We start from the raw sequence: 27,541 nt of genomic DNA, 5'->3' as shown, positions 1-27,541 counted from the left end.
GGACGTAGCCGACACACGGGGGGTTAAGCGACTGGCCGCCTGCAAAGTGTACGTGCCAGCTGCTTCCATTCATTTCTATGGGAGCGTGCTGTTTGGAACGGCTGATCCGAACAGTGTTGGCTCATCTCTACTCTTTAAATCAGTTGGAACATGTTATCCTTCGAGAACACCGCACACACTCTTATGTCCATAAATTGAGGTTGAAGTCCACCTAAAATTCTTCTTCCATTTCTGCCATGCTCCCAAAGTCCTCTTCAGTTTTCGCCCCCTCAGGCTTTCTGCTGTAACTTTCACCTTCTGATCAGCTGCAAAACAAGCAGTTTTTTGCACCTTGAGGCTTTAGCCTAATGCTATGTTGCGCTCTGTGGCTTAAGAATTTACTTTTGCTTCACAGTATCACAGCCTTCCGGTGGGACAGACGACTCTTTGTTACGAGGGCTTCATGCGTCCAGTCAGGCGAACCAGCTAATTGTTCAGTCGTCTTCCATTCCAATGCTGAGTGCCTGCTTTAACAAGCTCTTCTCAATGCTGCAAGTGCATCATGTCCAGGTTGGTTTTGAGTAATGTTCATTTGCACAAGCTTTAGACCAAATGTATTAAAGGGGTTGACCACTTAGTACAATATTGAGAGACCAATGTTATGGTTTGTATAATAGAGTTGTACAATTTTCCAATATACTTTCTGTATCAATTCCTCAGTTTTCTAGATCTCTGCTTGCTGTCATTCATTCTGTTACTTCTAGTGGATAAACATCTGACCATGGTCATGTGACTTGCAGTCGGTCCATGGTCATGTGATGAGGACACGGGCTGCTCGTTAGTCACAGAACAATAATCAGACATCTGCCTGGTAATCAGCTGTTCACCTGTGCTAATCGCATGGCCATGGACCGTAAATCACATGACCATGGTCAGACTTTTATCCACTAGAAGTAACAGAATGAATGACAGCAAGCAGAGATCTAGAAAACCGCGAGGAATTGATACAGAAAGTATATTGGAAAATTGTACAACTTTTTATTATACAAACCATAACATTTGTCTCTCAGTATTGGTCTGAAAGTGGCCAACCCCTTTAACGGTGGGTTCACACCAGCGATTGGGTCTCCATATCAGGTTTCCATCTTCTGCCGGCAAAAGAAGGAAACCTGCCAGACGGTGTTTGGCCGTGAGCACGGGTGACTGTTTTATGCTCTCCACGGCAAAACCATGTTTTTGTTGTTTTTGGTTTTGGTTTTTTTTAAACCGGACACCCAATCCTGCATGTCTGACTCTGTGTCCGATTTAAAAAAACAAACTGTTTCGCTGCGGAGAGCATAAAACGCTCCCCGATGCTAACGGCCGGACACTTTTCGAACCCAGTTTCGTGCAGGAAGCTGAAACCTGCAGAACGGAGACCCGGGGCGCAGATGTGAACGAGCCCTTAAGTGTTTGTGGATTTGTCTTTTCTTTTCTCTCCCACTTAACAGATGCAAAAAAAAAAGAATGCAGACAGATGATCATCCGTTTACATAGTCATCCATTTACTTTTGGCTTTGTTCGTTATGCAGAGTAACACTTTGATGCTTTCTGTAATGTTGTTAGTCTTGGAACCTATTACCTGTGGGTTCTGGATTTTACTGTACACTAATTCAGTAGTTAAAAGGCTGCAACCTATCCCTTAAGCACATGATGGGGGAATAAGTAACAGATGGCTGGAGCTTCTACTACTGTGATCCACCAACCACCTGAGCGGGGGAGCCTTGCTCTCTCGTCCATGTGGTTGGGCAGACAGCTGCTGCGCTCCATTCCTTTCAAGGTGTCTCCAGTAATAACCGATCGCTCTGCCTCAGTTGTCTCCAGCAGTTCCATATAAAATGAATAAAGCCGCAGCCTATCTGTCTGGCCAACCAATGGGCAAATCCCCACTAGTCTACAAGTTATTTTACTGGTGGGAACATTGATGGTTGCAGGCAGTTTTATTAAATGTAGATCATGTTCATCATTGGTTGCTTATCCTCAAAATCTTTGTCTTGTAGTTTGAAGAGCCTTAATCCAACTTTATTATTTTTCTGCAGCTGGAGTCTCTTCTACAGTTATGGCTCACATTGAGCCTAAATTCTAGCTCCAGTGGGGGCAAGGAAAATGGAAGTGACCTGTTCTTGTACCATGCTAACAGAGTGCCAGTCGTCTCTCTGAATCAAGGTAACTGCTTGCCAAAAATAGGAAGCACTAAATTGTCCAATGGGGATAATCCCTTTGTTCAAGCATTGGGGGAAGTGGATGAATAAGGTGCAGATTTGTTTCCAGTCCTCCCAACCCGGGACATCTTTAAACCTTCAGCTTCAATAATCTTCCCAAGTGTTTTTGGCATGTGCCTGTTTAATAGGCAGCTGCTTCATCTGAAGAAATCTTGACATCTGCCAGATTTTGATAAACCTGGATAGTTTATTAATATAATGTCATGGTCTTGGGAAATGGGAATACATAAGTGGCAGCTAGATTTCTAACCTACCTACTGGTCCCAACTTTATTTTATTTTTTGGTATAGTCCATGGCAAAATTTACACTAAAATGGTGTTGCGTTTCAAGATGCACCTTTGCCACTAAGCCACACCTCCCCTGATCTAAACCACACCCCTAATAAGCAAACTATATAAAAATAACGTGTTATGAAATCTTCTTGTATGTGTGCATGTATACAATTATGGTAAAGGACTTGCCAAATTCAAGGAAACTCCACCGAGGCTGTTCATAAATGGGGATTCATACAGTTCTTGAATGTGGTTCCAGTAGCAGGTCCCATTTATAGGCCAGGGCTGTTATCAACTAAAGGACTGTCTTATGTTCTGCCAATAATTATATTTTATTTTTTTTGTATCCAGCTTCTATAACAAGCTTTCTAACAGTGCTGGCCTGGCATCCAAATACTTTACTGCGGACATGGTGCCTTGTGCTTCATAGCCTCACTCTTATGACAAACATGCAACTGAACTGTAAGTGGTATTCACCTTCCTATTCCTTTAGTTTAATTCCGCTTCATTAGGACTACTGGTCAACCTTGGTAATTCGCAAAATTATGAAGTGCTTTACAATATAGAGACTGAAAACCGTATAGATCCAAATAAATGTGATCTATTAAGATGACCATACACATGAATTTCACCTAAACCCACCTGCATCTAATGTGCATGGGGATCAGTAGCCGCTTATTCCCTTGTTCTCATAGTGATCAGAGAAATAAATACTTTTGGTCATGTGCATGTACTATGTATTAGGGAGCCTTACGCTCGCTCATTCTGAACGTAAACTCGTTCAGAGTGAGTGGTGTAAAAACAGATCCCATTGACTTCTATGGGTGCCGGCATATGCTCGCTACCCATTGAAATCAAACGGAGGCTTTTTTTTTTTTTTTACCTATTGCTTTCAATGTGATATGCGCGTATTCCGGCACCCATAGAAGTCAATGGGATCTGTTTTTACACCTTTCACTCTGAACGAGTTTATGTTCAGAATGAGTGGAGCGTAAACTCCGTGTGAAGGCTGCCTTAGGGAGGCTGTGTATATTCATTTCTACTCTTAATTTTGTACGCAGGTTTGTTGCAGAAGTTTCTGCCACTAAAAATTCAGTTTTGGTAGCAGGCGTGTCTCTCTGATCATCAAAGAAATTTCTGAACCAAACCTAGAGCCCTTATTTATAATCAATTTGAATCAATTGTGTATTTTTTGTGTTCTGAGGTTTTTTTTTTTTTTTGTTTTTTTTTGGGGGGGGGGGGGGGTTGTGCTTTAATATATATTAAATGTCCTGATTTTGGTATATTATTGGTGGAAGTTTTGTTCCTTGCACCCTGCCAGTCAGCTGCAGGGTGCAAGGAACCAAATGCCTCCTTGGCGCTTCCATGGAGGAAATGTCTCCTTGGAAGCGCCACAGCTTTTTAAATTGCATAGGGTATTGCTCCAGTTCCAATTTCATGGCCACTACACAATGTATGGAGCTGCACTTATTCCATTGCTTGTTCTGAAGTGCATCAGCCTCTTCAATTAACTGATCAGTCAGGGTCCAAGAAATCTGCCCCCCCCCCCCCCCTTCCCTTTTCCAGTCGACTATTGACGACCTATTCAAAGGACATGTCGTTTCTTTATACTTTTATTTAGGATTTTTTTTGTTTTAATTAAATAAATCTCTCTATATGGTCTGAAGCAAAATGCATTGTAACTAATATCTCCAATTTTTGGTAAAAAAATTAATCTTAAGACTTTGTACATTTTCTAGCTGGACCCAGCAGCACTATTGGAGCTCAGGAAAACACTGCCCAGCTGTTAGTTTCAGATCCAAACCTCCTTCATGTCCTTGTGAAATTTCTCTCAGGAACAAACCCTCATGGGACCAACCAGCACAGTCCCCAGGTAAAGTTAACCAAATGTTTAATAACTTGATGGTTTACTCTGTATCAAATCTGAAGACCAAAAAGATAATTTAGTCTTTTAATGTATGGACTGTGCAGTCTTCTGTCCTGAAACGTGACTCAGAATTGCAGAACTAGTGATAACATTTTCGCTAGGATTTAAACAAGGGAGCAGAATTTAGATTGTCCATCTCTCTATTCTAAAAATGAATGTCTGTTTTTTTATGCGCGACCAAACGACTGGACCAATCTTCACCAAATTTTGCACACAGATACTACAGGTGTCCGGGAAGGTTTAAGAGGAGGCCTCAATTTGCTCGGACGTACCGTTGCTGAGATACAGCATTCCCAAAACAATGACAACACACACACCCAATTAGCCAATACAAACCCGCAAGTCTTTCACTCATATTCCAACTGCCATACACACAGTCACTCCACATGCACAATCCAGCACTGATATCCAAACTGAGATACACGCATCAGATGATTAGATACACAGGTCAACACACAGTATCACACACCAGAGGATTAAATATGCGCGTCTGCACACAGTTCCACACGCTGAAGGATTAGTTATGCAAGTCTGCACACAGAACCCCTTTAACCCTCTGGAGTGTGATACTACCATTAACTACCTTTTTTTTCCTAATGAACACATCGGAATAGCCTTAAGAAAGGCTATTCGTCTCCTACCTATAGACGTGGTCTCCGCCACGCTGTTCCATAGAAATACTGGTTTTAACCGGTATGCAAATGAGCTCTCCGCAGCAATGAGGGCAGGCCCCAGCGCTGAAAGGCCGATGAGCGCATCCCCATTGCTGCCCGAGAGCGCTTTCCTGCACCGCCTCCTTGTTCTGCAGCAACTCCGCCTCTTCTGGCTTCTCTTGCTCTTGTAGTTCTATAGAGGAGCATAGAGAGGCCACCCCAAAATGGCCACCGGCCGGCTCCTGTATTGAACTGCAAGAGCGGCCATTTTGGGGTAGCCACTCTTGCAGTTCAATACAGGAGCCGGCCGGCGGCCATTTTGGGGTGGCCTCTCTATGCTCCTCTCTAGAACTGCAAGAGAAGCCAGGGGAGGCGGAGTTGCTGCAGAACAAGGAAGTGGCGCAGGAAAGAGCTCTCGGGCAGCAATGGGGATGCGCTCATCGGCCTTTCAGCGCTGGGGCCGCCCTCATTGCTGTGGAGAGCTCATTTGCATACCGGTTAAAACCGGTATTTCTACGGAACGGCGCGGCGGAGACCACGTCTAAAGGTAGGAGACAAATAGCCTTTCTTAAGGCTATTCCAACGTGGTAATTAGAGGAAAAAAATAGTTTTAATGGTAGAATCCCTTTTTAAATATGCATGTTTGCACACAATACCACACGCCAGAGAATTAGAGATGTGCCATTGCACACAATACCACATGGGGGGAGGATTAGATATGTGCCTCTGCACACAGTACCACATGCCGGAGGATTAGATACGCGGCTCTGCACAGAGTAACACACGTTAGAGTTTACTCCAGGTTTCCATAGCAACCCAGTCATTTTTCTTCACTGCTGTATGTCAGGGTGCTGTGGATGACACTTACACAAGGTCACATACACACAGCTTTACTCCAGGTATCCATAATAACTGATCGCAGGTTTTCCACGGATATCCAAAATGATACACTTTATCACGTGACTCTTATGGACACACAAACGACATACAAAAACACTAGTGCAAAACTGGATAATTCTTATGGGGCCACTACATAAACAAAAAAGGAAATATACCCGTGTGAACCCAGGCCCTCCTGCTAGTAACGTATAAAAATAAAACTTCACTGACTGGCATAACGGGTTAATTTAGGAGCAGCGATTAAAAGCTGTTAATGGTATAAAGTCGTCTTTTTCAGTGTAGCAGCACTAGCCATCTTGGGGCAAGTTCTTTTATGGCTCATTTCCTTTTAATGGCTGAAATGGGACTAGACTTGTCATTGTGGTGCTATGAAGTTTCCATAACTCCTGTATGCCTCGGAGATGGTGTAGAAGAGCGTTGTTAAGCTGGTTCTGTAACTATAAGGAGCCTTGTATTCCATGGCGGAGATGGGAATTCCTTTTAAGGTTCAAAAGAACTTTCTACTTATCCCTTTCCTACTCTAGTAAATAGACTGGTCTTTTTAAACAAGTATCTAAAACTCTATTAGGTGTTTGGTCCCTCACTAGTAGGAGGTTCTGGCACCTTGTCTAAGGTTTCATAAGGTGCATACCCCCCGAAGTTCTGCTGTCCCTGTCTAGTCAATACAGCGCTCCCATCCACATTGTGGCAGCTGGTGGAAGGACATGCGACCATATACGTTACACTGAGCAATGTAATGGTCACCTAACCATCCACCTGGCGTCATGTTATGTATTGGGGCTCCACGCTGATGACAGGGCAGTGCTTATGAAACTTGAGCAGTCAGGTTCTATATACCAGACACTTATTACTGTGACTCCTAGTCTTGGTGCATTGTTAACCACTGACTATTCACGATTGCTGACTTATTATTTAAAAGCTCTTGCATAATAATCTGTGGTGTTCCCAAAAAAGTGTATAAAATTTTAATGTATTTCTCTTCTGTTGTTGCTGTCCAGGTTGGGCCCACTGCTACTCAGGCAATGCAGGAGTTCCTGACTCGACTACAAGTCCATCTTTCTGCCACCAGTCCTCAGATGTTCAGTGAATTTTTGCTAAAGCTCATACACATTCTTTCCACAGAAAGGTTTGTAACACCATCTTTGTGGTATTAAGATTTTTTTCCAAGTATTTATAGGAGTCTTCCCCCTCCCCCTCCTGACTCCAATTTTAAAGAGAAATTTCACGCATTTGGAAGATTTAGGGTTTGTTCATATACACTGCACCCCCTTTGTAGTTTCCTCTGAGCTTCGTGAAGTCGAGACAGAAGGAAATTAAAGCCAGAACAGAGGCACCTAGTGTTTTTGGAATTATCCTGGTGTTGGAAATAATGTTTTGATCTGGCTTCTGGACTGGTTTGGTGCCTTTTGGCAAACTGGTTATGGGTCAGATAGAAAGGATCCCATAGGGTGTGGTAATCTCTTCTTGCATCATTTTCACTCCAGCCTTTCCACTTCATGTTGGAGGTGTATATATGCATGAAGACCCATACTAAGCTAAATATGCCACAGTTCTGGCTTCATGCTTGGCAAAGTTTGGGGTAAAGTAACAAAAATTACAGAGGTTTGGTTTAGTAATGGAATCTCTCTAAACTTAGGTGGAAAATGTCATTTAAAAGATGCCCCCTCCCCAGATCTATTTCCTGACCTCGCTGTGTGCAGAGACTTTGGCAGACGGGTAGTACAGTTACTGAAGCCGCTATAGTGTGCCCACATAGTATCATGCACAACTTTCCCATATAGTAAGCGGCAGTGCCTCTCCACTCCTATTGTCAGATTTGGCAGGAAAGTTTACCTTGCTGACAATAGGTTTTACTGTAAAGACTCAAAAAAATTACTTGAGGCAAATGTGTTTCTGCCAGGAAAACGCTCCCCTTTTGGGCCCGTGCACACGATGTATCTCGGCACTGATTCTGACACGTAAACTCGTGTCAGAGTAGGCGCTTCAAAACAGAATCCCATTGACTTCAATGGGTTCTGTTTAACGTGCATAACACATTGAAATCAATGTGAGGCTTTTTAACCCATTGATTTCCCTTTGTGCCCCCGGTGAAGAGCTATCGGTGTCGGAACCGTAGCTCTTCACTGTCAGAAGGGCGTTTGACAGTCAGGAACGCCCTTCCTCAAATTAGCATCTATAGCGCTGTACTGTGAGAACGGTGAGGAACCCCTCCTGATAGTTGTCGTCCATAGAAGAGTACTGGGTGGGCGTTCCTCACCGTTCAGCGTCATTGCTCAGCGGTAAGAAACGGCCCTCCTCATAGTACAGTGCTATAGATGCTACTGTGAGGAAGAGTGTTCCCAATTGACTGTCAGTAACGCCCTTCTGACAGTGAAGAGCTACGGTACCGGCACCGTTGTTATAAATAAATTTCCTTAATTTATGTAAAACCAAAAAACCCTAAAGTTTGTTTCTAACTTTTATTCTATTTAGAGGTGCTTTTCAAACAGGACAAGGCCCCCTGGATGCACAGGTGAAACTTCTAGAATTCACCCTGGAACAAAATTTCGAGGTGGTCTCAGTCAGTACCATTTCTTCTGTAATCGAATCAGTTACCTTCCTGGTACATCACTATATTACCTGCTCTGACAAAGTGGTATCTCGCAGTGGATCTGACAGTTCTGTTGGGGCCCGGGCCTGCTTTGGTGGCTTGTTTGCAAATATTATTCGACCTGGTGACGCCAAAGCAGTTTGTGGAGAAATGACGCGTGATCAGCTAATGTTTGACTTGTTGAAGCTGGTGAACATCCTGGTTCAGTTGCCCCTGTCAAGTAACAAAGAGTTTAGTGCCCGCGCATCGGTTGTCAGCAGCACCACGGACAGCGTTTCTGATGAAGAGAAAGTCTATGGTGGAAAAGATGCCAACAGCAATTCTTCAGCTACACAAAGTTCCACTGCATATGTGGCAGATTTGGTGCTAGCCAACCAGCAGATTATGAGCCAAATTCTCTCTGCCCTTGGACAATGCAACAGCAGTGCTATGGCCATGATTATAGGTAAGTGTTTAAAGTCTCATTTGTATTGGTAAATGTACTGATGCACTTAGTAATACATCTAGTATATCGGTATTTCAGGATGTAGTATAGAGTCCTTTGACTTTGCTTTGCTCATGAAGCTCCTTTCTGCTCACTGCAGTCTTCAAATCCAGAATTCTTAGGACTGTAGATGTATAAACTTGGATACTAAAGTCCCTAGCTGGAACCTCACACTTAAAGGGTTGTTCCAGTGCCTTTTAGGCCCCGTTCACACTGGGCAAGAGAAGGCGGATTTTGGCATGGAATCCTCTTCAAAATCCGCTCCCTCACAATAGAGGTCTATATAGACCGCTAGTGGTCTTTTTTTCCCGCTAGTAGTTTTTTCCCGCTAGCAGAAAAAAGAAGCGAGCTGCCCTTTCTTGAGGCAGATTCTGCCTCAGGAAATCAATACAAGTGAATGGGAGGGGGAAAAACCGCTAGCGTTTTTTTTTTTTTTTTTTTTTGCCAAAAATCACGTCGCGGTTTTTAAGGTCCATTCGCTGTGCTGGAGGGAAAAACAGTCTGGTGGTCTTTGAGATGAAGGGTGTGTTTTTTGTTTTTTTTTGTTTTTTTTGTTTTTGGGTTTTTTTTGTTTTTTTTCCCCGGCCCAAATTCCGCCACACCCTATTCATGTAGGAACTAGCCCTTAGGGATTAAAAAGTTTATTGATCCTAATTAAGGGTGCATGCACACTGAGTAATGCCGGGCGTGTATGAGAGCCGTACACGCCGGCATTACAGCAGACTGCCGAACACTTCCCATTCACTTCAATGGGAGCGCTCGTAACAGCGGCGTTTACGAGCGCTCCCATTGAAGTGAATGGGAAGTGTTCGGCAGCCCTGCTGTAACGCCAGCGTGTACGGCTCTCATACACGCCCGGCGTTACGTAGTGTGCATGCACCCTAAAAGATCATTGCAGGTTTGACACCTAGAACTCCCACTAAACTTCTGCTTGAAGGGGCTGCAGTGCTTGTGCAAGCACTATAACCCTCTGTTTAAGTGTAGTTACAATACACAGCCTCTATGAAGCAGACAACAGCTTCATTCCATAAATTGAATTGGAAAGGCTTTAATTGCATAACATGGTCGATGTTAATCAAACAGCGTGCAACGTAAAGATGGCAGCAGTTTGATCATTGCAATCCCTTCTACTCACGCCGATCTTTTTAATGGCCTATCTTGAGGATAGGTCATCAATAAAAAGCAACCACAATAAGAGGACTTTAGTGCTTTAGACCTGCATTTACGTCTAGGTTTTACAATTGAGCTTCTGGTTCTTATTGATCAGTTTCCTTTTCAACACCTAAAAATCCTTTTAAAGCAAAACTAACTGTTTACTTGTAGGTGCAAGTGGTTTACATCTAACTAAACACGAAAACTTTCATGGAGGATTGGACGCGATATCAGTTGGTGATGGTCTGTTCACAATACTCACCACTCTCAGTAAGAAGGCAACCAGTGTTCAAGTTATGCTGCAGCCCATTTTAACTTATATGGCATGTGGATATATGGGCAGACAGGTAACAACTTTTGGCTTCCCATAAGTAATACATCAGCTTTCCAGAGTATCAGTGACAAATGTATGACCCCTATGTATCCCAAATGATCTAGATGCACCAGACCACAAGCTCATTTCTTGCACGTCAAATGGCAGTGCCCTTAAATTGAAATGGGTCATTTTGTTGAGTACCTTTAAGTTGTTGGCCCGGTTACACCTTACTCATATTGTACTCTTGGAAATGCTATTCCTTGCAAAGACCATAGCAATTCTGTGGACGGAGAGAGACACTCCTGCACCTTAAAGGGATTCTACCATTAAAACACTGTCTCCTACCTTTTTAGATGTCTTCTCCGTACCACCGTTCAGTAGAAATCACGGTTTTCTTGTGTGTGCAAATGAGTTCTCTCGCAGCTCTGTGGGCGGTCCCCAATGCTGCGAGAGAAAGCTCCAGCGCCACCTCAATCTTCAGGAACGTCCTCTTCACGCGTATTCTTCCAGCGCAAGAGGTCAAATTTCTCGGGCAGGACCGACTGCGCATGCCCGTGGCCACAAGAAATATGGCTGCTTACACAGTAAGTGGCCATTTTCTTGTGGCCTGTGGGTATGCGCAGTCTGCTCTGCCGGAGGCCTAGAAGTTTGACTGCCTGCGCCGGAAGAAGTCGCGTGAAGAGGACGTTCCTGAAGAAGATGGAAGTGGCGATGGCGAGTTCTCTGGCAGCATTGGGTGATCTTTACCTGATGCCCTTAAAAGTAAGAGCCCATTTAGGCCATGGTATTTGGCCCCATACTCAAATGATACTTTGTAGTGTTGAAGAATAAAACCCATAGTAGTCTAGAATTTTCTGTCCTTAATGTCCATGATCCTGTGTATTGAGTTCAGATATGACACAGACCATAAAAGGCAGGGGCCCCCTTCAATCTGTGTGTGAAGTCTAAAGCAATATTCACTATTATTTCTCTTTTTTTAAATTTGTCAATTACTGTGTGAAGATGTGACTGAGGTAAAGTGATCGCTTTCTGCAGTCCATTCATGAAAGTGGAAAACTGATGAAATTGTGTGCTACTTTATTGTCTTCAGGGTTCTCTTTCTACTTGCCAGCTGTCCGAGCCTTTGCTGTGGTTTATCTTGAGAGTTTTGGATACGAGCGAGGCCTTGAAAGCATTCCATGATATGGGTAGGTTTCTAGATTTTATGTTAGTGCCTTGCTTACTTTGCAACTAAAATTTTCCACCTGCTGAATGTTCCCACATATTCCTAGACTGTTTCCCATTTCTCTGACCCATCTTCATGTTCTCAATCAGGTGTTTGGGTTTTTATTTAAACCTTTAAAGGGTTGTCCATTTTTGCCTGCACGCCCCTTTAATTTCATTATACTGTACACTTTTAAACTTAAATATGTACCATAGGATCACGATTCAGCTCTGTTTGACCTCTGGGACTATAGAGAATGGAAGTCCACTATTCATTTAACTTTACTCCTGAACACTTGCACGTACTGGTGTGTGTATGCAACGTGGATAATTGTTCTTCTTCTACAATGTTTTTATTGTGCTTGCCTTTAGGAGGCGTTCAGCTCATCTGCAATAACATGGTGACAAGCACAAGAGCAATAGTTAACACTGCCAGAAGCATGGTGTCTACAATCATGAAGTTTCTCGACTCTGGCCCAAGCAAAACTTCAGACAGCACTTTGAAAGCGAGGGTGCTTGCTTCTGAGCCTGATAATGCGGAGGGAATCCACAACTTTGCTCCTCTTGGTATGTAGTTTTGCCACTTTGCTATGCACATACTGTATTAAAAGGCTTTTTTGTATCAGTTCTTCTAGGTACACTTGCAGACATTTGATAAATCTCTGCAGAGAGGTTGTAAGTACTGATCTTCAGTGGATGTAGGTTTGGTCACATCCTTCTGTCTCCATGTAATCCGAACCGGATGATTTTAGAAGCAACAAAAAAAACATAACTAGACAAGATTCAGAACTACTCAGTATAACATACATACAGTTTAATGGCTCATTTTTTCTTCTGCTAGGTACAATCACATCAAGTAGTCCAACAGCTCAGCCTGCAGAAGTCCTTCTACAAGCCACCCCACCACACAGGAGAGCACGGTCTGCTGCCTGGTCCTATATCTTCTTACCGGAGGAAGCTTGGTGTGATCTCACGATTCACCTGCCAGCAGCCGTGCTTTTGAAGGAGATTCATATTCAGCCTCATCTTGCATCCCTGGCCAGTAAGCAGTCTCTCCATTTGTGATAGAATAGTCAACGTCTGGACATAAAACAAATCTCTTCATAATTGTCTTTGTAATTTATATATATATTTTTTTTATTTTTTTTTAGCGTGTCCGTCTTCAGTCTCTGTGGAAATTAGTGCAGATGGGGTCAACATGCTGCCCTTGTCCACACCAGTCATCACTAGTGGACTCACGTACATCAAAATCCAGCTTGTGAAAGCAGAGGTGGCATCTGCCGTCTGTCTTCGCCTCCACCGTCCTCGTGATGCCAGCACTCTTGGACTTTCACAAATTAAATTGCTTGGCCTGACTGCATTTGGAAACACGTCATCAGCAACTATTAATAACCCTTTCCTTCCTTCTGAGGATCAGGTGTCTAAAACAAGGTAACGCAAAAGTCAAATCCACAATAATAGTGAAGCCTTTAGTCTCGGGGCATTTTCCAGAGGCCTGTGTATATGGATATAAAAGTGATATAGGTCATTGCCTTGAATTAAGAAACATACAGCAGCTGCACTAGTCTGTAGAGGGGCCATGTATGTTCTCTTCCCACTACAGTCTGTTACAACCAGATCTGAACACAATCCAGTCTTTGTTCTGGATACCATCCTGAGGACCTGATTGGTTCAAGGCACAATAACTGCACCTGGAAGGAAGTTTAGAGTTTTCCAGTTTATAACATTGATGACCCATTCTTAGGCCGTCAATCTTGGATCTGCAAGTATCTGACACCTCAGTACGGAGACAGCGCATATTCTGCTATTTACAGACTGTGAGCTATGCTGCCCAGATGTCAGACCCCCTGCAGATTTAATATAGACAGCCTCTCCTAAATATAGGCCGTCAGTGTTAGAAATTGGGTAACCCCTTTAATTCCCATCAATCCAGGACTGCCTCCATGGTCTAGGATAGCCAGGTGTCAGCAGCACAGCATTATCTGAGTCTGACAGTGACTTACATTGTCTGGTTTGGTTGGCCTAATTGGGAGAAAATTAGATGTACAGTGGGCTAGACTCGCTCCTTACTCCTTGACTAAAGTGTAGTGAATTGTACCATGAACTTGTATACTGTGCATAGGAAACTTGAGAAAATTACACCATGTTTACTATATTGTTTTGTATATTTACTATAATGTTGATTCAGTTTACGGTAGTGGTTCCCTCCTCCTCCCCCTTTTTTTTTTTTTTTGGGGGGGGGGAGCGTACCATTTAGTCTTGTTGCAGTTCGCTTATTAACTTTTCACCCTGCTCCATGTTGTGAAGATGAGGTTAAATGATGGCTTTCTTTCCACTCCGACATGTATAAATGTAATGTGTGAAATACTGACTTTTTTTTTTTTTTTTTTTCCCACCCACCAAAAAAAATCTTTAACATTTTCTCTTTTCCTTTAAGTATTGGCTGGCTAAGGCTTTTACATCATTGCCTCACTCATATCAGTGAACTGGAAGCAATGATGGCAAGTGCTGCAGCCCCCACAGCCAATCTGTTACAGACCTGCGCTGCCTTACTGATGTCTCCATACTGTGGCATGCATTCTCCCAACATCGAGGCGGTGTTGGTTAAGATTGGACTTCAGTCAACCAGGATAGGACTTCGCCTCATTGATATCCTTCTGCGCAACTGTGCAGCATCTGGCAGTGACCCCGCAGGTATGTCCCTGCACTCCCCTTAATGGATATATAATCATCTAAATACATGAGGATTTCATCTTTTTAATTTTATTGCACAGATCTAAATAGTCCCCTGCTATTTGGAAGGCTTAATGGATTGTCATCAGATTCCACAATAGATATCCTCTACCAGTTAGGGACTACCCAAGACCCTGGAACAAAGGATCGGTACGGAAACCTTCTGGATATTTTTGTGTGTTAAATGGCAACTGTTTTATTAGAAATGCATACATTTGTATTCACCTCCTATGGTCTCCTTTAAGTAAACTTGTCCAAAATTAACACATTTCACCGTAATTCATTTAATGCCATGACATTTGAGACGTTGAGCTTTGCTATTGCTGATATCCTTTTGCTTTGGCTATAGAATACAAGCTCTGTTAAAGTGGGTGAGCGATTCTGCAAGAGTGGCTTCCTTGAAAAGAAGTGGTCGTAGCACTTTCAACCCTCCAAACAATTCGTCGAGAGAGTTTGGTCTTTTAATGCCATCCCCTTCTCATTTGCACTGCGTAGCAGCCATTTTATGGCATAGTTACGAACTTCCTGTGGAATACGACTTGCCTGGTTTGCTGAACAGAGATCTATTTGAGTAAGTACATCCCCGCTCCTACAGATTCTACATTTGTAATGTAGCTATAAAAATAAGACCTTTCTGTACCCCTTAGGGCTCGTTCACACGGGGCAAGAGGGAGTGGATTTTGGCGCTGAATCCTCCCCCTCACAATAGAGGTCTATGCAGACTGCTCGCGACAGCACCCTCTGGACTAGGCCCATTCATTCAAGCCTACTCCGGAGTGGGAGGCCGCAACTGTCGGAAGCCATGACAGTCGCAGCAGACGCATTTTGGTCCTATTCTGACGCGGCTTCCCGCATCAAAATCAGGACCAAAATACGCGGTCCCGTGCCCTATGTGAACGGGGGCTTAAGGAGGTCCTGAAAAAATGAGTCACTTGAAACAGTTGCTTAATGAAAAAAATTCATTTCTGTACATGGATGGTATATAGTGGGTTCTTCACTGGGCCCCACTCTGGGAAGGCTCAGTCCCTTCCATGTGCTCACTTTTATTTTCCTATTGAATATGCAACCGGTTGATGGGCTTTAGATTCGCTGCATTCCCACATTGTGGTAGCCACACACAGCAAGATGAAACCCTGCCTATATGCAGCCACCACAATATTAGAATGCAGCCCACCAATATATTTTAGCTAAGTTTCTAATCTACTCAAAAACTCCCGTTTCGAATAGCACGCACCCATAGGAATGAATGGACGCAGGGGGTTAAGTGGACGGCTGCCGGCAAAGTCTGCGTGCTGGCCGCTTCCATTCATTCCTATGGGTGCGTGCTATTCGAAACGGCCGTTTTGAATAGTACTCTTCTCTACTTATCTTCAAGGAGAACAAATGTTTCAGGCATGTAGAATTCAACATTTCCAATCGTACCTTTTTTTTAAGGGGTTATCCAAGACAGCAAATAGCTGATTTCTCCCCCCCAAAATGGCTACCCCTGTCCATGAGTTCTATTGGTATTGCAGCACTTTTCACTTCAAAAGATTTGAGCCAAAATACCAGACAAATCCTGTAGACAGGGGCGGTGATCTTTCTAAATGAAAGCAGACCTGAATCTTCATTTTGGACAACTTGTTTTAATAGTTTGCTATGTTAAGGACATATTATGGCTTCAAGTCTGTACTTATTAGGGTGCATTCACACTACGGATACGGTGACTGATTCTGAATGTTAAAAACGTTCAGAATCAACACGTATAAAGCAGATCCCATTCATTTCAATGGGAGCCGGCATACGAGCGCTCCCCATTGAAATGGATGGGCTGCTTTTTACTCTACGAGCGCTCCCATTGAAGTGAATGGGAAGTGCTCGTGTCTACGGCTCGGACTGAGCCAAGCACCGGGCCCCTTCACTCGGCGAGCCGTAGACGTGAGCACTTCCCATTCACTTCAATGGGAGCGCTCGTAGAGTAAAAAGCAGCCCATTCATTTCAATGGGGAGCGCTCGTATGCAGTCTCCCATTGAAATGAATGGGATGTGCGTTATACGCGCTGATTCTGAACGTGTTTTAACGTTCAGAATCAGTTACAGTATCCGTAGTGTGAATGCACCCTTAGAAGCAAAAATTTTCAAGTGATGGTGTAGAGACTGGCATGCACCAAACATTGACTTCTTCTGTCATGTCTTTCACATAAGAAAGTGAGGTACAGGGTGTTATGAATTGGCCGCTGGTGCTCATGGACAGGTTGCTGTGTTCATGTGCTGACTTGTCAGACTGTAACAAGCCAGTCTGACTATTTTTCATATGACGCTGACACATCCATGTTAATAATATAATATTCTAACACTATTTATTTCTTTTCCAGATCCTTGTACAAATGGTCCATGTCTTTACCATGTAACATGGTCTTAAAGAAAGCTGTTGATGGACTGCTATGCTCAATGTGTCACATCCATCCCAGTTACTTTTCTTTGCTCATGGGCTGGATGGGCATCACCCCTCCTCCAATTCAAAGCCAGCACAGACTTTCTATTACAGATGATAGCAAGAAGCAAGACCTTAATGCTGCTCTTACAGATGACTCTAAAAACGCACAAGCGCCCCTTGCACTTACAGAGTCTCACCTGGCCACGCTTGCTGCTTCGTCACAGTCCCCGGAAGCCATCAAACAACTGCTGGACTCCGGTTTACCTTCTCTTCTTGTTCGGAGCCTAGTTAACTTTTGCTTCAGTCACATATCTAATTCAGACTTTGGCGCGGCCTCTGCGGATGCCACACAGGAGAGACTCAGACGGCAGCACTCATCTCAGCACTTTAGTAGGATGCCGGTCACGGCGGACTTGGTGGCACCTATTCTCAGGTTTCTGACTGAAGTTGGCAATAGCCATGTTATGAAGGACTGGCTTGGAGGTTCTGAAGTTAACCCTCTTTGGACGGCACTTTTGTTTTTACTTTGTCATTCTGGTGCCAGCTCCACAGGTCATGTAAATGGTTCACAGCAGACCAATTCCAGATGCACTTTAATGAACTCGACTGCAGGGAATGGTCTTACTACTCAGCAAAGAACTGCTGTGGAAAATGCAACTGTGGCCTTTTTCTTGCAATGCATATCCTGTCATCCAAATAACCAGCGATTAATGGCACAGGTACGGTAACCGGGGACAGAGGTGGAGGGGTCTTTTTCTGCAGTTTTTGTTTTGTGAAGGACATTGTTGAAAGGGGAACATTAGTGACTTATGACCGTAATGCTAAATTTGTAGTAGTAATAGCAGAGGAGCCGTGTCTAAGAAAAGATGCTCAGTTATCAAATTGTAAATGCAATTCTTTACTAAAATAGGCATGTGAATATAGCTGACAGAAGATCGGTAATGAAACAATTTAAAGGGGTTGACCACTTTCAGACCAATTTTGACAAACAAATGTACAATAAAAAGATATACAAATTTCCAATAAACTTTCTGTATCAATTCCTCACAGTTTTCTAGATTTCGGGTTGTCATTCATTCTGTTACTTCTAGAGGATAAAACTGACCATGGTCATGTGATTTACGGTCCATGGTCATGTGATGAGCACACAGGTGCACAGCTGATTACCAGGCAGATGACTGATTATTATGCTGTGACTGTAACGAGCGGCACCTGTGTGCTCATCACATGACCATGGACCGTAAGTCACATGACCATGGTCAGAGTTTTATCCTCTAGAAGTAACAGAATGAATGACAGCGAGCAGAGATCTAGAAAACCGCAAGGAATTGATACAGAAAGTATGTTGGAAAATTGTATATCTTTTTATTGTACATTTATTTGTCAATATTGGTCTGAAAGTGGCCATCCCCTTTAAGAGACTACCCTGAATCCCTTAGGTGTTAAAGGATGTTACCTAGCTTGAGAGGTTTAACCACTCTCAGCCATTTAACATGAAGGATAAGGTACGTCACTGATGTCCCTCTGCTCCCATGCCAAATCTTATTGGGACTCTGCCGATCACAACACACAGGAAATGTGTGCTCATCCAATCATGGGTTTGGGCAGGTCAGTTAATGACTGGCTCGGTGGCAAGCGGGGCGTTTGTCAGGTGACAAATATATGAGATCTGTTCTTTCTTTGTTAAAGCAATACACTGCATAAAACGAGAAATCTTATACTGGCGTATAAAAAGTGACATGACCTATCTTCAGGTAAACTGTGCATTGAAGTCATTGACAGGTGGGAAAAAAAAGCAGTGTGATTTTTTTTTTTTTTTTTTGACTGTTTTTGCGGAAACATTTATTTATTTATTTTTATTAAAACAAACTTTCCAGATCCATGTAGTGTGCTGGAGGTAAAAAAAAACAAACAAAAAAAAAAAAACCTCAAACATTGTGTCTTCTGACTGCTAAACGCCATATGAACATACCCAAGGATAATATATATGGGATGTAGACCTAGACATTAGACTTTTCCTGAATAAAAAAAAAAATATCCTGATATCCGCCTCTGGAGCGGGAGGAGCCCCGTGTTCCTCCCGGTCCAGAGGCGGTGGGGGTGGCGTCCCGTTCATTTCTTCAGGCTTAGTGCTTTACGCAAGCGATGTTGGTTATCACATAAACCGGAGACACGATCCATTTAAAGGCTGCCTCTCTTTCCAAAAGGAGACACGATCCATTAGAGCAGCAGAAACTGTTGCACCTGAGGAAGGGCGTGATCAGATGCCTGAAACGCGTTGTGCGAGTTTTAAGTCCAATAAAACCGTATTTTCTAACCTTTGAGGAGAGCGCATTTCCTGATTATCAGATCTAATATCTGATTTATTGGTCCTTTTACTTCACAAAGATCTCATCTGCGCACACAAACTCAGTGACATGGTGCCATACCTCCTAAGAGTCTATTACTGCTAGACATCGCCAGTACTCATGAGGTCAAAAGAGTTTAATCTGTCTACATGGTATAAGTCAGTATCACACAGTATATAGCGGCATACGTGAGGGAATACTCGTGACAGAACGTCTTGAGAAGAGATGTGAATGTTAAGGTGACTTTTTTTAATAAACCCGATTTTCCAAAAGCTTTTGATATTAAGTCTCTGCTTGTGTCTTCAGGTTCTCTGTGAATTATTCCAATCGTCTCCCCAGCGTGGCAATCTGCCCGCCTCCGGAAACATCTCTGGCTTCATCCGAAGACTCTTCCTGCAGTTGATGTTGGAAGATGAAAAAGTTACCATGTTCCTTCAGTCTCCCTGCCCTGTAAGTATTCCTGGCAGTTTCATCGGGGTTGTCGGTGATCTCTTGAGTCTTGTATCCTCATGTGTTTAAGTAGTCACATAGGACACTGGGCACCTTTTTAATGGGCTTGTCTACATAATTTGTACAATTTATTACTCCTATCATGTTTCTCTTATTTCAGAATCCACTGAAGGTGCTTTTACTTTACGTTTGCTTTTCTATTAAAAACCTGTAATATGCATCAATTGTCTAATATACTCAGTGGCGCCCTAACTTTATCTGGTTACTGGAGGCTACTGCACAGGATGTGGCCAGTAGTCGCTCTACTCCTATAATGGGCACAGAGCCAGAGTACCCCAGTGCCATTGAACATGGCGCACAGGACTGCAGCACCGCACCTTTTATTTGAATAGGAGCGCAGCTGCTTTTGGCCCTGTCCTGTGCAGGATCTTCAGTCACCAGATCAGTTGATAAGGGGGGGGGGGGGGGGGGGGGGTGGTGAAGTGTTCCTCACCTCCCTGTGGTGACTGAGTTGAGGCCCGACCCTTTGACAGTGCTGAAAACTACTGGCACCAACTGAAAATCTGAATTTAGCGCATCAGTTTTGTAATGGTATAGAACATTTCTTATCCTGGAGGTTATAAAAGATCTTCATTAAGCAAAGCTATGCACAGCAGTAATGTTAACGTGTTTAGCAGCATTCAAGTCATTGGGGGTCTATATATGAACCTGGTTTTATTTTGATAAAATATAGTTAATACCTTTTATGACTTACGATAAGTTTTTCTCATGTAACTTTCACAAACTTGTCCAGCAGATGGCAGCAAGCACTTACCAATGAACATAGCGTAGCGAGCGCGAACACTGTATTGCAAAGTAAACCATTGTCCGAGGCATCTAGATATATATAATCTGCTGCTGCCCTGTCCCTCTTCACACATGGTCTTTAACACTTTGGTTTTATTCAGTGGTGTTCAGCGATATAGTAATCCCCTCTGTATAAACGTGTCCCCCAATAGAGCAAAGCTTCAAAACTTCAATAGTTATATTACAGGTTTTACCTAAATTCTATATGTAATAGTTTCTTGTTGACTTGTTCCATGAAAGCCATTCAGTGATGAATCTCATGTTTTTCTATGCAGCTGTACAAAGGCAGGATAAATGCTACAAGTCACATCATCCAACATCCCATGTATGGAGCCGGACACAAGTTCCGTACTCTTCACTTGCCTATCTCTACTACACTTGCAGACCTTCTTGACCGGGTCTCCGGTAAGAGAGATGTTTTCGAGGATAAATCTGTAGCAATGCATATTTCGTGTTTAGTGGCAGAATGGACATCCACTTCATATGCAGGTTAATACTTGTTTTTTGCTGTTAAGTGTGTGTGTGTATTTGTGTGTTCATAAACACAGACATTGCTTTATAATATCATTATTTACCAGCTGTAATGTATCTAATATGAACTGTGTAATATAAAGTCACAAATCCTGTCCTCACTGAGTCTGATGACCCAAACTGGCACCTTCTTGGGGATCTGGGTCTTTAGATCTCAGTTTGGCTTGGATTTGTCATCATACTGACTGTACAGTGCAGAGACATTACAGCGGTCTCCATGCATCTTTGAAAGGGTTTTCCCGTATTATATACCATCGCTTTGTGAGCAGTGGGAGTCTAATCCAACCCAGTGTGCAGGGAACTGCAGCGCTGCCAAATCGGCAGGTCCAATGTGTAAGGGCAGATTAATTTGGAGTACAGAATAGGTGGAAAGTTGTGGGTTTTGTTTTTTTTTTTTTTTTTTTTTTTTTTTTTTTATGATCTATAATGAGTTATTGATCCCTCTTGGCTTAGAGTTTGTTACATGAATGTCAATTTTAGGAAATTTTGTAATTTACAGATGCCAAATGAACGTTATGTTTGGGCAGACTTTTTCATATACATGCATATTCGTGCTTTGGCCATACAATCAACGAACGCTTTATCAGAGAAACTTGTTCCTTGGTTGTCTTTGGCACCGGATACATTTCTTGTGCTGTCGGGGTCTTCATCCATACTGGTGACCCATCTGCCCTACTGAAGGACCCCTTTCTCCCAAATTGTATGCCTAAAGAAGTTGTATGGCTACCTATTTACATGGCACTCATCCGTAGGAGTTTCATGTTTGTGTAATCTGATAGTTGAGAATCTTTTGTAATGTCCCTTCTTGTGCAAATAGAGGAGGGATGTCTGCCTGTAACCTCCTATGTGGGCGATATGGCTTATTTCTGCATATGTACAAGGGCAAGCACTCAGACAAGAATAGGGAATCCGAATCTACGGCTCAGCCAGATATGTAAGGGGTGTATGATGACTTTGGTGACTTGCCAAACCTGCGCTCCTAGTATTATACTTTGCATATGTATTGGCCTATAAATATCATGCCCACTAATCCTTCAATTGCTTTATCAGGTCTGGAACTGACCATGTACTATTAAGTGGCTTCTTCATTGACATAAATTTTCTATATGAATAGGCCGGTGGTAAAGTCACTTGCCAAGAACCATTATTGTGCATAAAAGTTAATCATGTGGAAGTAAAGCAGTGACTCTTCATCCCGGCCCCACCAGCTCACACATTCAGCTTATTGTAAGGCTGAACCTTATTAAGTTCACCCATTTCCCTATATTAAATCCATCTGCACTGTTCCTTTCCTATTGAGATTTTACTATACAATAAAGGCGCTTCTTAAATGTCTGCTTGTTAATCGGACTTCTCTGCCACTTCGGGCTTCCTGTAGTCATGAATGGTTTTTTGCTTTTAGATTTTCCCCTATTTTTAACAAAGTGGTTTTATGAATTGCTCCTAGACAAGACTTCTTCTAAGTTGGGTAAATGTTCCTTAGTAAGAGAATGGTTTGTATATACATGGACCTAGGGAGGGAAAGTATATACAGTATTATGGGCCCAACATGCCCTTTATGGACCTTGTTTTTTGCACTGGGACACAGTCATGCCAGGACAGAAAAGGGACTTCTCCAAACTGTTCCCACAAAGTGGGAAGCGTACAATTTTCCAAATGTCTTGGTATGCTAAAGCATCGTTGCCAGCTCCTTAGGACTAGAGATGAGTACTATTCGAAATTCCCATTTCGAATAGCACACACCCATAGGAAGCGGCCAACACGCAGACTTTGCCGGCCACTTAACCCCCTGCGTGCCAGCTACGTCCAAGCGGCCAGCAAAGTCTGCGTGTTGGCCACTTCCATTCATTCCTATGGGAGTGTGCTATTCGAAACGGCCATTTCGAATAGTACTCGATCATCTTTACTTAGGAGTAGTTCACACAGAGTTCCGTGTCTACACAGTCCGTCATGGCTGCTGTGATGGGATGCTGGGGCAGTGCACAGGCATCACGTTGCGGTATTCCGCTCCAGATTAGGCCCAAATGAATGGGCTGGAGCCTCGCACCGCGGTTGAGTCAGCTGTGGAATCCGTGACAAGATAGGACAGCTCACTTCTTATTTCTGCTACTAAGCTAGCGGAGAAAAGAAGCGAGCAGCTCCCATTGAAGTCATTTGGAGCCATTTTTGGCAGCGGATTTTGAGGTGGATTCCATGTCAAAATCCACTGCCAAAAGACCCCGTCTGAACATACCCTTACACTATTCCATCTGAAGCTTGGAGATGCTGTTGCTCGTCCATGAGCGTCCATATATTATAAAGTTTGTAAACAGGGGTGACAAGTAACCAATGGGGCTCTATAGTAAATCTTGCAATGGGTTCCCACTCTACTATGAACACGTTAAGTAGCGAGTTCCATAACTGGTATGGGGTTAGTTTTGTCTTATACAAACTCATACAGTGATGTCAAGTTGTACACTGGAAAAATATGGGCATGCACATGGCGTACAATAGAGTCACTGTAGACACCACTTGGGCATTTGCGAAATAAGTCTGAGTTCCTCCCCCACAGTAGTAGTTTTATTAATGTATACGGATGTACAAAGCATTTGGCGTTTTACCCCCCCCCCCCCCCCCCATATAAAAAAAAAAAAAAAAAAACACTGTAGAATCTATTAGAATGTGGGTATTGATTGCTGCTTCAGATGAACTTCATAGCCTGCACTGTGCCCTGCCAGCAGCCCCCATGTATTCACACCACTCCCTGCTTCATTCAGTCTTTAGGCTGTGGAAACTCTGGCTTAAAGGGGTAGGCCACTTTCAGACCAATATTGACAAACAAATGTACAATAAAAAGATATACAATGTTCCAATATACTTTCTGTATCAATTCCTCACGGTTTTCTAGATCTCTACTTGCTGTCATTCATCCTGTTACTTCTAGAGGATAAGTCTGACCATGGTCATGTGATTTACGGTCCATGGTCATGTGATGAGCACACAGGTGCACAGCTGATTACCAGGCAGATGTCTGATTACTGTGCTGTGACTTTAACGAGCGGCACCTGTGTGCTCATCACATGACAATGGACCATAAATCACATGACCATGGTCAGACTTTTATCCTCTAGAACAGGGGTCTCAAACTCGCGGGCCGCATGCGGCCCCCCGAACAATTTTGTGCGGCCCGCACAAGCCTAGGGACGCCGGGTCCAAGTTAAATCCGGACGTTTCACCATTTTGCCCACAGGCAGTTTTATATACTGCCGGAAAGCTGACAGTGCGCTGAGTTCAGCACACTGTCGGCTTTCCCGATGTGGGCCCAGTGTGAAGAGCTTACGGTCCGGTACCGTAGCTCTTCTATGGTCAGAAGAGCGTCTCTGACACTCAGTCAGAGACGTCCTTCTTCACAGCACAGCCAATCGCGCTGTGCTGTGAGAGCCGGGAGGAACGCCCCCTCCCTCTGCTCGCAGTACTCGTCCATAGACGAGCATTATCAGGGAGGGAGGGGGCGTTCCTCCCGGCTCTCACAGCACAGCGCGATTGGCTGTGCTGTGAAGAAGGACGTCTCTGACTGAGTGTCAGAGACGCTCTTCTGACCATAGAAGAGCTACGGTATCGGACCGTAAGCTCTTCACACTGGGCCCACATCGGGAAAGCCGACAGTGTGCTGAACTCAGCGCACTGTCAGCTTTCCGGCAGTATATAGAACTGCCTGTGGGCAAAATGGTGGAAGGTCCTCTTTAAACATTGAGGTGGAATGAAGGGGCTCATGACACTGGGGGCAGACGAAGGGAGGGGGGAGAACGGCATGACACTGGGGCAGAAATGGAGGGACATGAATCTGGGGGCAGAGATGGGGGGGACATGAAACTGGGGGCAGAAATGGAGGGACATGAATCTGGGGGCAGAGATGGGGGGACATGAATCTGGGGCAGAGATGGGGGACATGAATCTGGGGGCAGAGATGGGGGGACATGAATCTGGGGCAGAGATGGGGGACATGAATCTGGGGGCAGAGATGGGGGGACATGAATCTGGGGGCAGATGAAGGGTGTATATGTAACTGGGGGAAAGATGGAGGGGGGACATATAGTTTACGGGTGACTGTAGGAGGATTATACAGTGTGGGGGCACATGAAAAATGAATGGGCGGAGTCAACATAAAAGTGGGTGGAGCTAAATTTGCCGCGGTGCGGCCTGCCGACTGGCTGGGATCTTGCTCTGCGGCCCACATGCTGAGTTGAGTTTGAGACCCCTGCTCTAGAAGTAACAGAATGAATGACAGCAAGCAGAGATCTAGAAAACCGTGAGGAATTGATACAGAAAGTATATTGGAACATTGTATATCTTTTATTGTACATTTGTTTGTCAATATTGGTCTGAAAGTGGCCAACCCCTTTAAGCCAGAGTTTCCCGAGCCAGACCCAGTCTGAAAGTGGCCAACCCCTTTAAGAAGTTGTTTCAGCCGCCATGACTTCATGAAGAGTTAACCTGCTGTGTTTTACAGCTCGACAGCCGTGTTGTGAAGCTGCAGAGAAATCTTCAGATGAATGGCAGGCAGACGCCCATTTTTGTCAGGGTGTTTCAGTGAAGAACTCTGCTGAATGACCCTGTGGACATCCAGCAGCGTTGGTCCAATGTGTAGCTTCACCCTCAGAGCGGCAGTATTAATTGCCTTTGCTCATTTCTTTGGCCTCATGACGGACAATGAAATGGATGGACGCCAAGTGTATTGCGTTAATTTCATTCTACAAGAAATGGCGATGCGTTCCGTAATGGCGGCATCTGCCCTCTGAGTCATGTCCATGAAAATGTCACAGATAAAATGAACTACCTCTTAGTGAGCGAAAAATTCTGTTCAGGAAAGTGCGATTATTGGCCCAAAAGATCTGAATTCCTAAAGTGTTTCCAAAAGTCAAGGGCGATGCGTTCATAGCCTGAGACTCGGTGCAGCAAGTGCGTGTATAAATGATGGATTTAGCATCCGCTAGGTGCACACTTATTGCCAGCAATGATTCCTGCATTGATAAATGCTTCTCCTTTTTAAGACCTTGAATAACTGTAACCTATTGCTGTGCCCATTACACAAAGTGCTGCTTATTCTGAGATCTGCTTATTCTCCACCCATCATCTTCTACTTATTTTATGTAGCCACAGAACATGAACTATACATACGTTCCTGTCGCTTGTGTTGTGGTGGGCACATGCTATTAAAACATATCCACTGGATGTTAGTGATTTTCTATTGCTTGCTAACTGGCAGCAGAATTTGGTAATATCTCACTTTTTGCTTGCGAAACCATACGGCCATTAATGTAGGAAGAACCAGATGAAGTTACAGAATGGCCTGTATCTAGGCTTTAGATCGGTTGCTGATCTACTGTAAGTTGATGGCTAAGAAGGTTTGGGAATGGTTTTTCCTTACTCCCCATGGATGAGACGGACATGGGTGTCATAGTTTTGTCCCAGGTCTCATACAGAACCTCCTCAACACGTCCGGTTCTGTAGAGTTTGTATCATGAGGTGCTCGCCTTTTACCTGCAGACCTGGTTGTAAACTTTAGTACTGAGTATTTGTGCCAGTTGCGGTCATTGTGCCCCATATTGTATACACCGTATACCAGGGAATCTGTTTGTAGACGCCTTTGTTATTGTGACGTTGTAAATACTAAATGAATATGGCTTTGGCAAAACTATTACAGAAGGGAAAGCTATGCAATATTCGGGTTTGTTAAATTTCTCATTTCTTTAATCTCGGTTTTCAGTCCTTCAATTGACAGGTTGTCCTCCAAGTAAACGGTGAAGGTTCCTATTTGGGCCTCCCTTTTTGTGTTTGGCTAGTGTTCGGCATCGGTAGCTGGAAGTTCCCTCCTGGGTTTGATTCATATTTTGCATTTATCACTGTTTTTTCAACCAAAGTGCGCAAATGTGAAAGTGGCCTTAGAAGTGAAGGTTCCTTTAAAAATTTTTACTAGGAAGATTTCAACTGTTTAAAGGGATCATACCGGATATTTGTTATACCCATAGGAAATGCCATGAAGGTTTTCTAGATGTGGATTGTACCTCTAGCACAGGTCAGGAAGCCTTTGTCCCGGGGCTGCTGTGAATAAAGCGCCTATACCTGTGGGGTCAAAGAGGTTTACTTGATTTTTAAAGACTCCCAAAGAAGTGGGGCCTCATCTAAAGACTTTTCTGGCATTTCCAAATGTCTGATTGGGAAAACCCATTCAATGCTCCTGTACCATTGGAGGATATGTATGCCATTTATACAACTTTCTTTTTCTCATTAGTGTCGGGCACTTTTGAAGTAGTCACTCCACCACTTTAAGGAGACCTAATGGGTGAACATTGACTTGATCTAAAGATTTCACATAACCCTTTTAATGTCCTTTTGTCTGCTCTTTGAAGAGAGGTTGTCACATTTTGGTCCAGCCTTCTAAAGGGTTTATCCGGGGTGGATGTAAAATTTAAAACAAAACAAAAAACTTACACTCCTAT

At 43.6% G+C, this 27,541-nt stretch overlaps 1 protein-coding gene across 9 annotated transcripts in view; it reads left to right on the top strand.

Moving 5' to 3' along the window:
* The window catches only part of BIRC6 (baculoviral IAP repeat containing 6), a 164,587-nt gene that overhangs the window by 69,277 nt on the left and 67,769 nt on the right, over positions 1–27,541 (top strand). For 6 of the 9 annotated variants that reach the window (XM_075267481.1, XM_075267479.1, XM_075267482.1 and 3 more), the window contains exons 41-57: positions 395–549; positions 2,058–2,184; positions 2,865–2,975; positions 4,253–4,386; positions 6,992–7,119; positions 8,466–9,028; positions 10,391–10,566; positions 11,626–11,722; positions 12,111–12,305; positions 12,580–12,780; positions 12,890–13,169; positions 14,176–14,432; positions 14,513–14,621; positions 14,821–15,042; positions 16,826–17,606; positions 19,542–19,685; positions 20,807–21,020. In XM_075267481.1, coding sequence (XP_075123582.1) covers positions 395–549; positions 2,058–2,184; positions 2,865–2,975; positions 4,253–4,386; positions 6,992–7,119; positions 8,466–9,028; positions 10,391–10,566; positions 11,626–11,722; positions 12,111–12,305; positions 12,580–12,780; positions 12,890–13,169; positions 14,176–14,432; positions 14,513–14,621; positions 14,821–15,042; positions 16,826–17,606; positions 19,542–19,685; positions 20,807–21,020 — 3,894 coding nt within the window. The remainder of the gene's footprint in view (positions 1–394; positions 550–2,057; positions 2,185–2,864; positions 2,976–4,252; positions 4,387–6,991; positions 7,120–8,465; positions 9,029–10,390; positions 10,567–11,625; positions 11,723–12,110; positions 12,306–12,579; positions 12,781–12,889; positions 13,170–14,175; positions 14,433–14,512; positions 14,622–14,820; positions 15,043–16,825; positions 17,607–19,541; positions 19,686–20,806; positions 21,021–27,541) is intronic. The other 3 variants (XM_075267485.1, XM_075267484.1, XM_075267483.1) reach the window with 1 other exon arrangement.

Source organism: Leptodactylus fuscus, chromosome 3 (genome assembly GCF_031893055.1).
Source record: "Leptodactylus fuscus isolate aLepFus1 chromosome 3, aLepFus1.hap2, whole genome shotgun sequence".
NCBI lineage: Eukaryota > Metazoa > Chordata > Amphibia > Anura > Leptodactylidae > Leptodactylus > Leptodactylus fuscus.
Note: the sequence above shows the minus strand (reverse complement) of the source record. Positions and strands in the feature narration are given on the sequence as shown.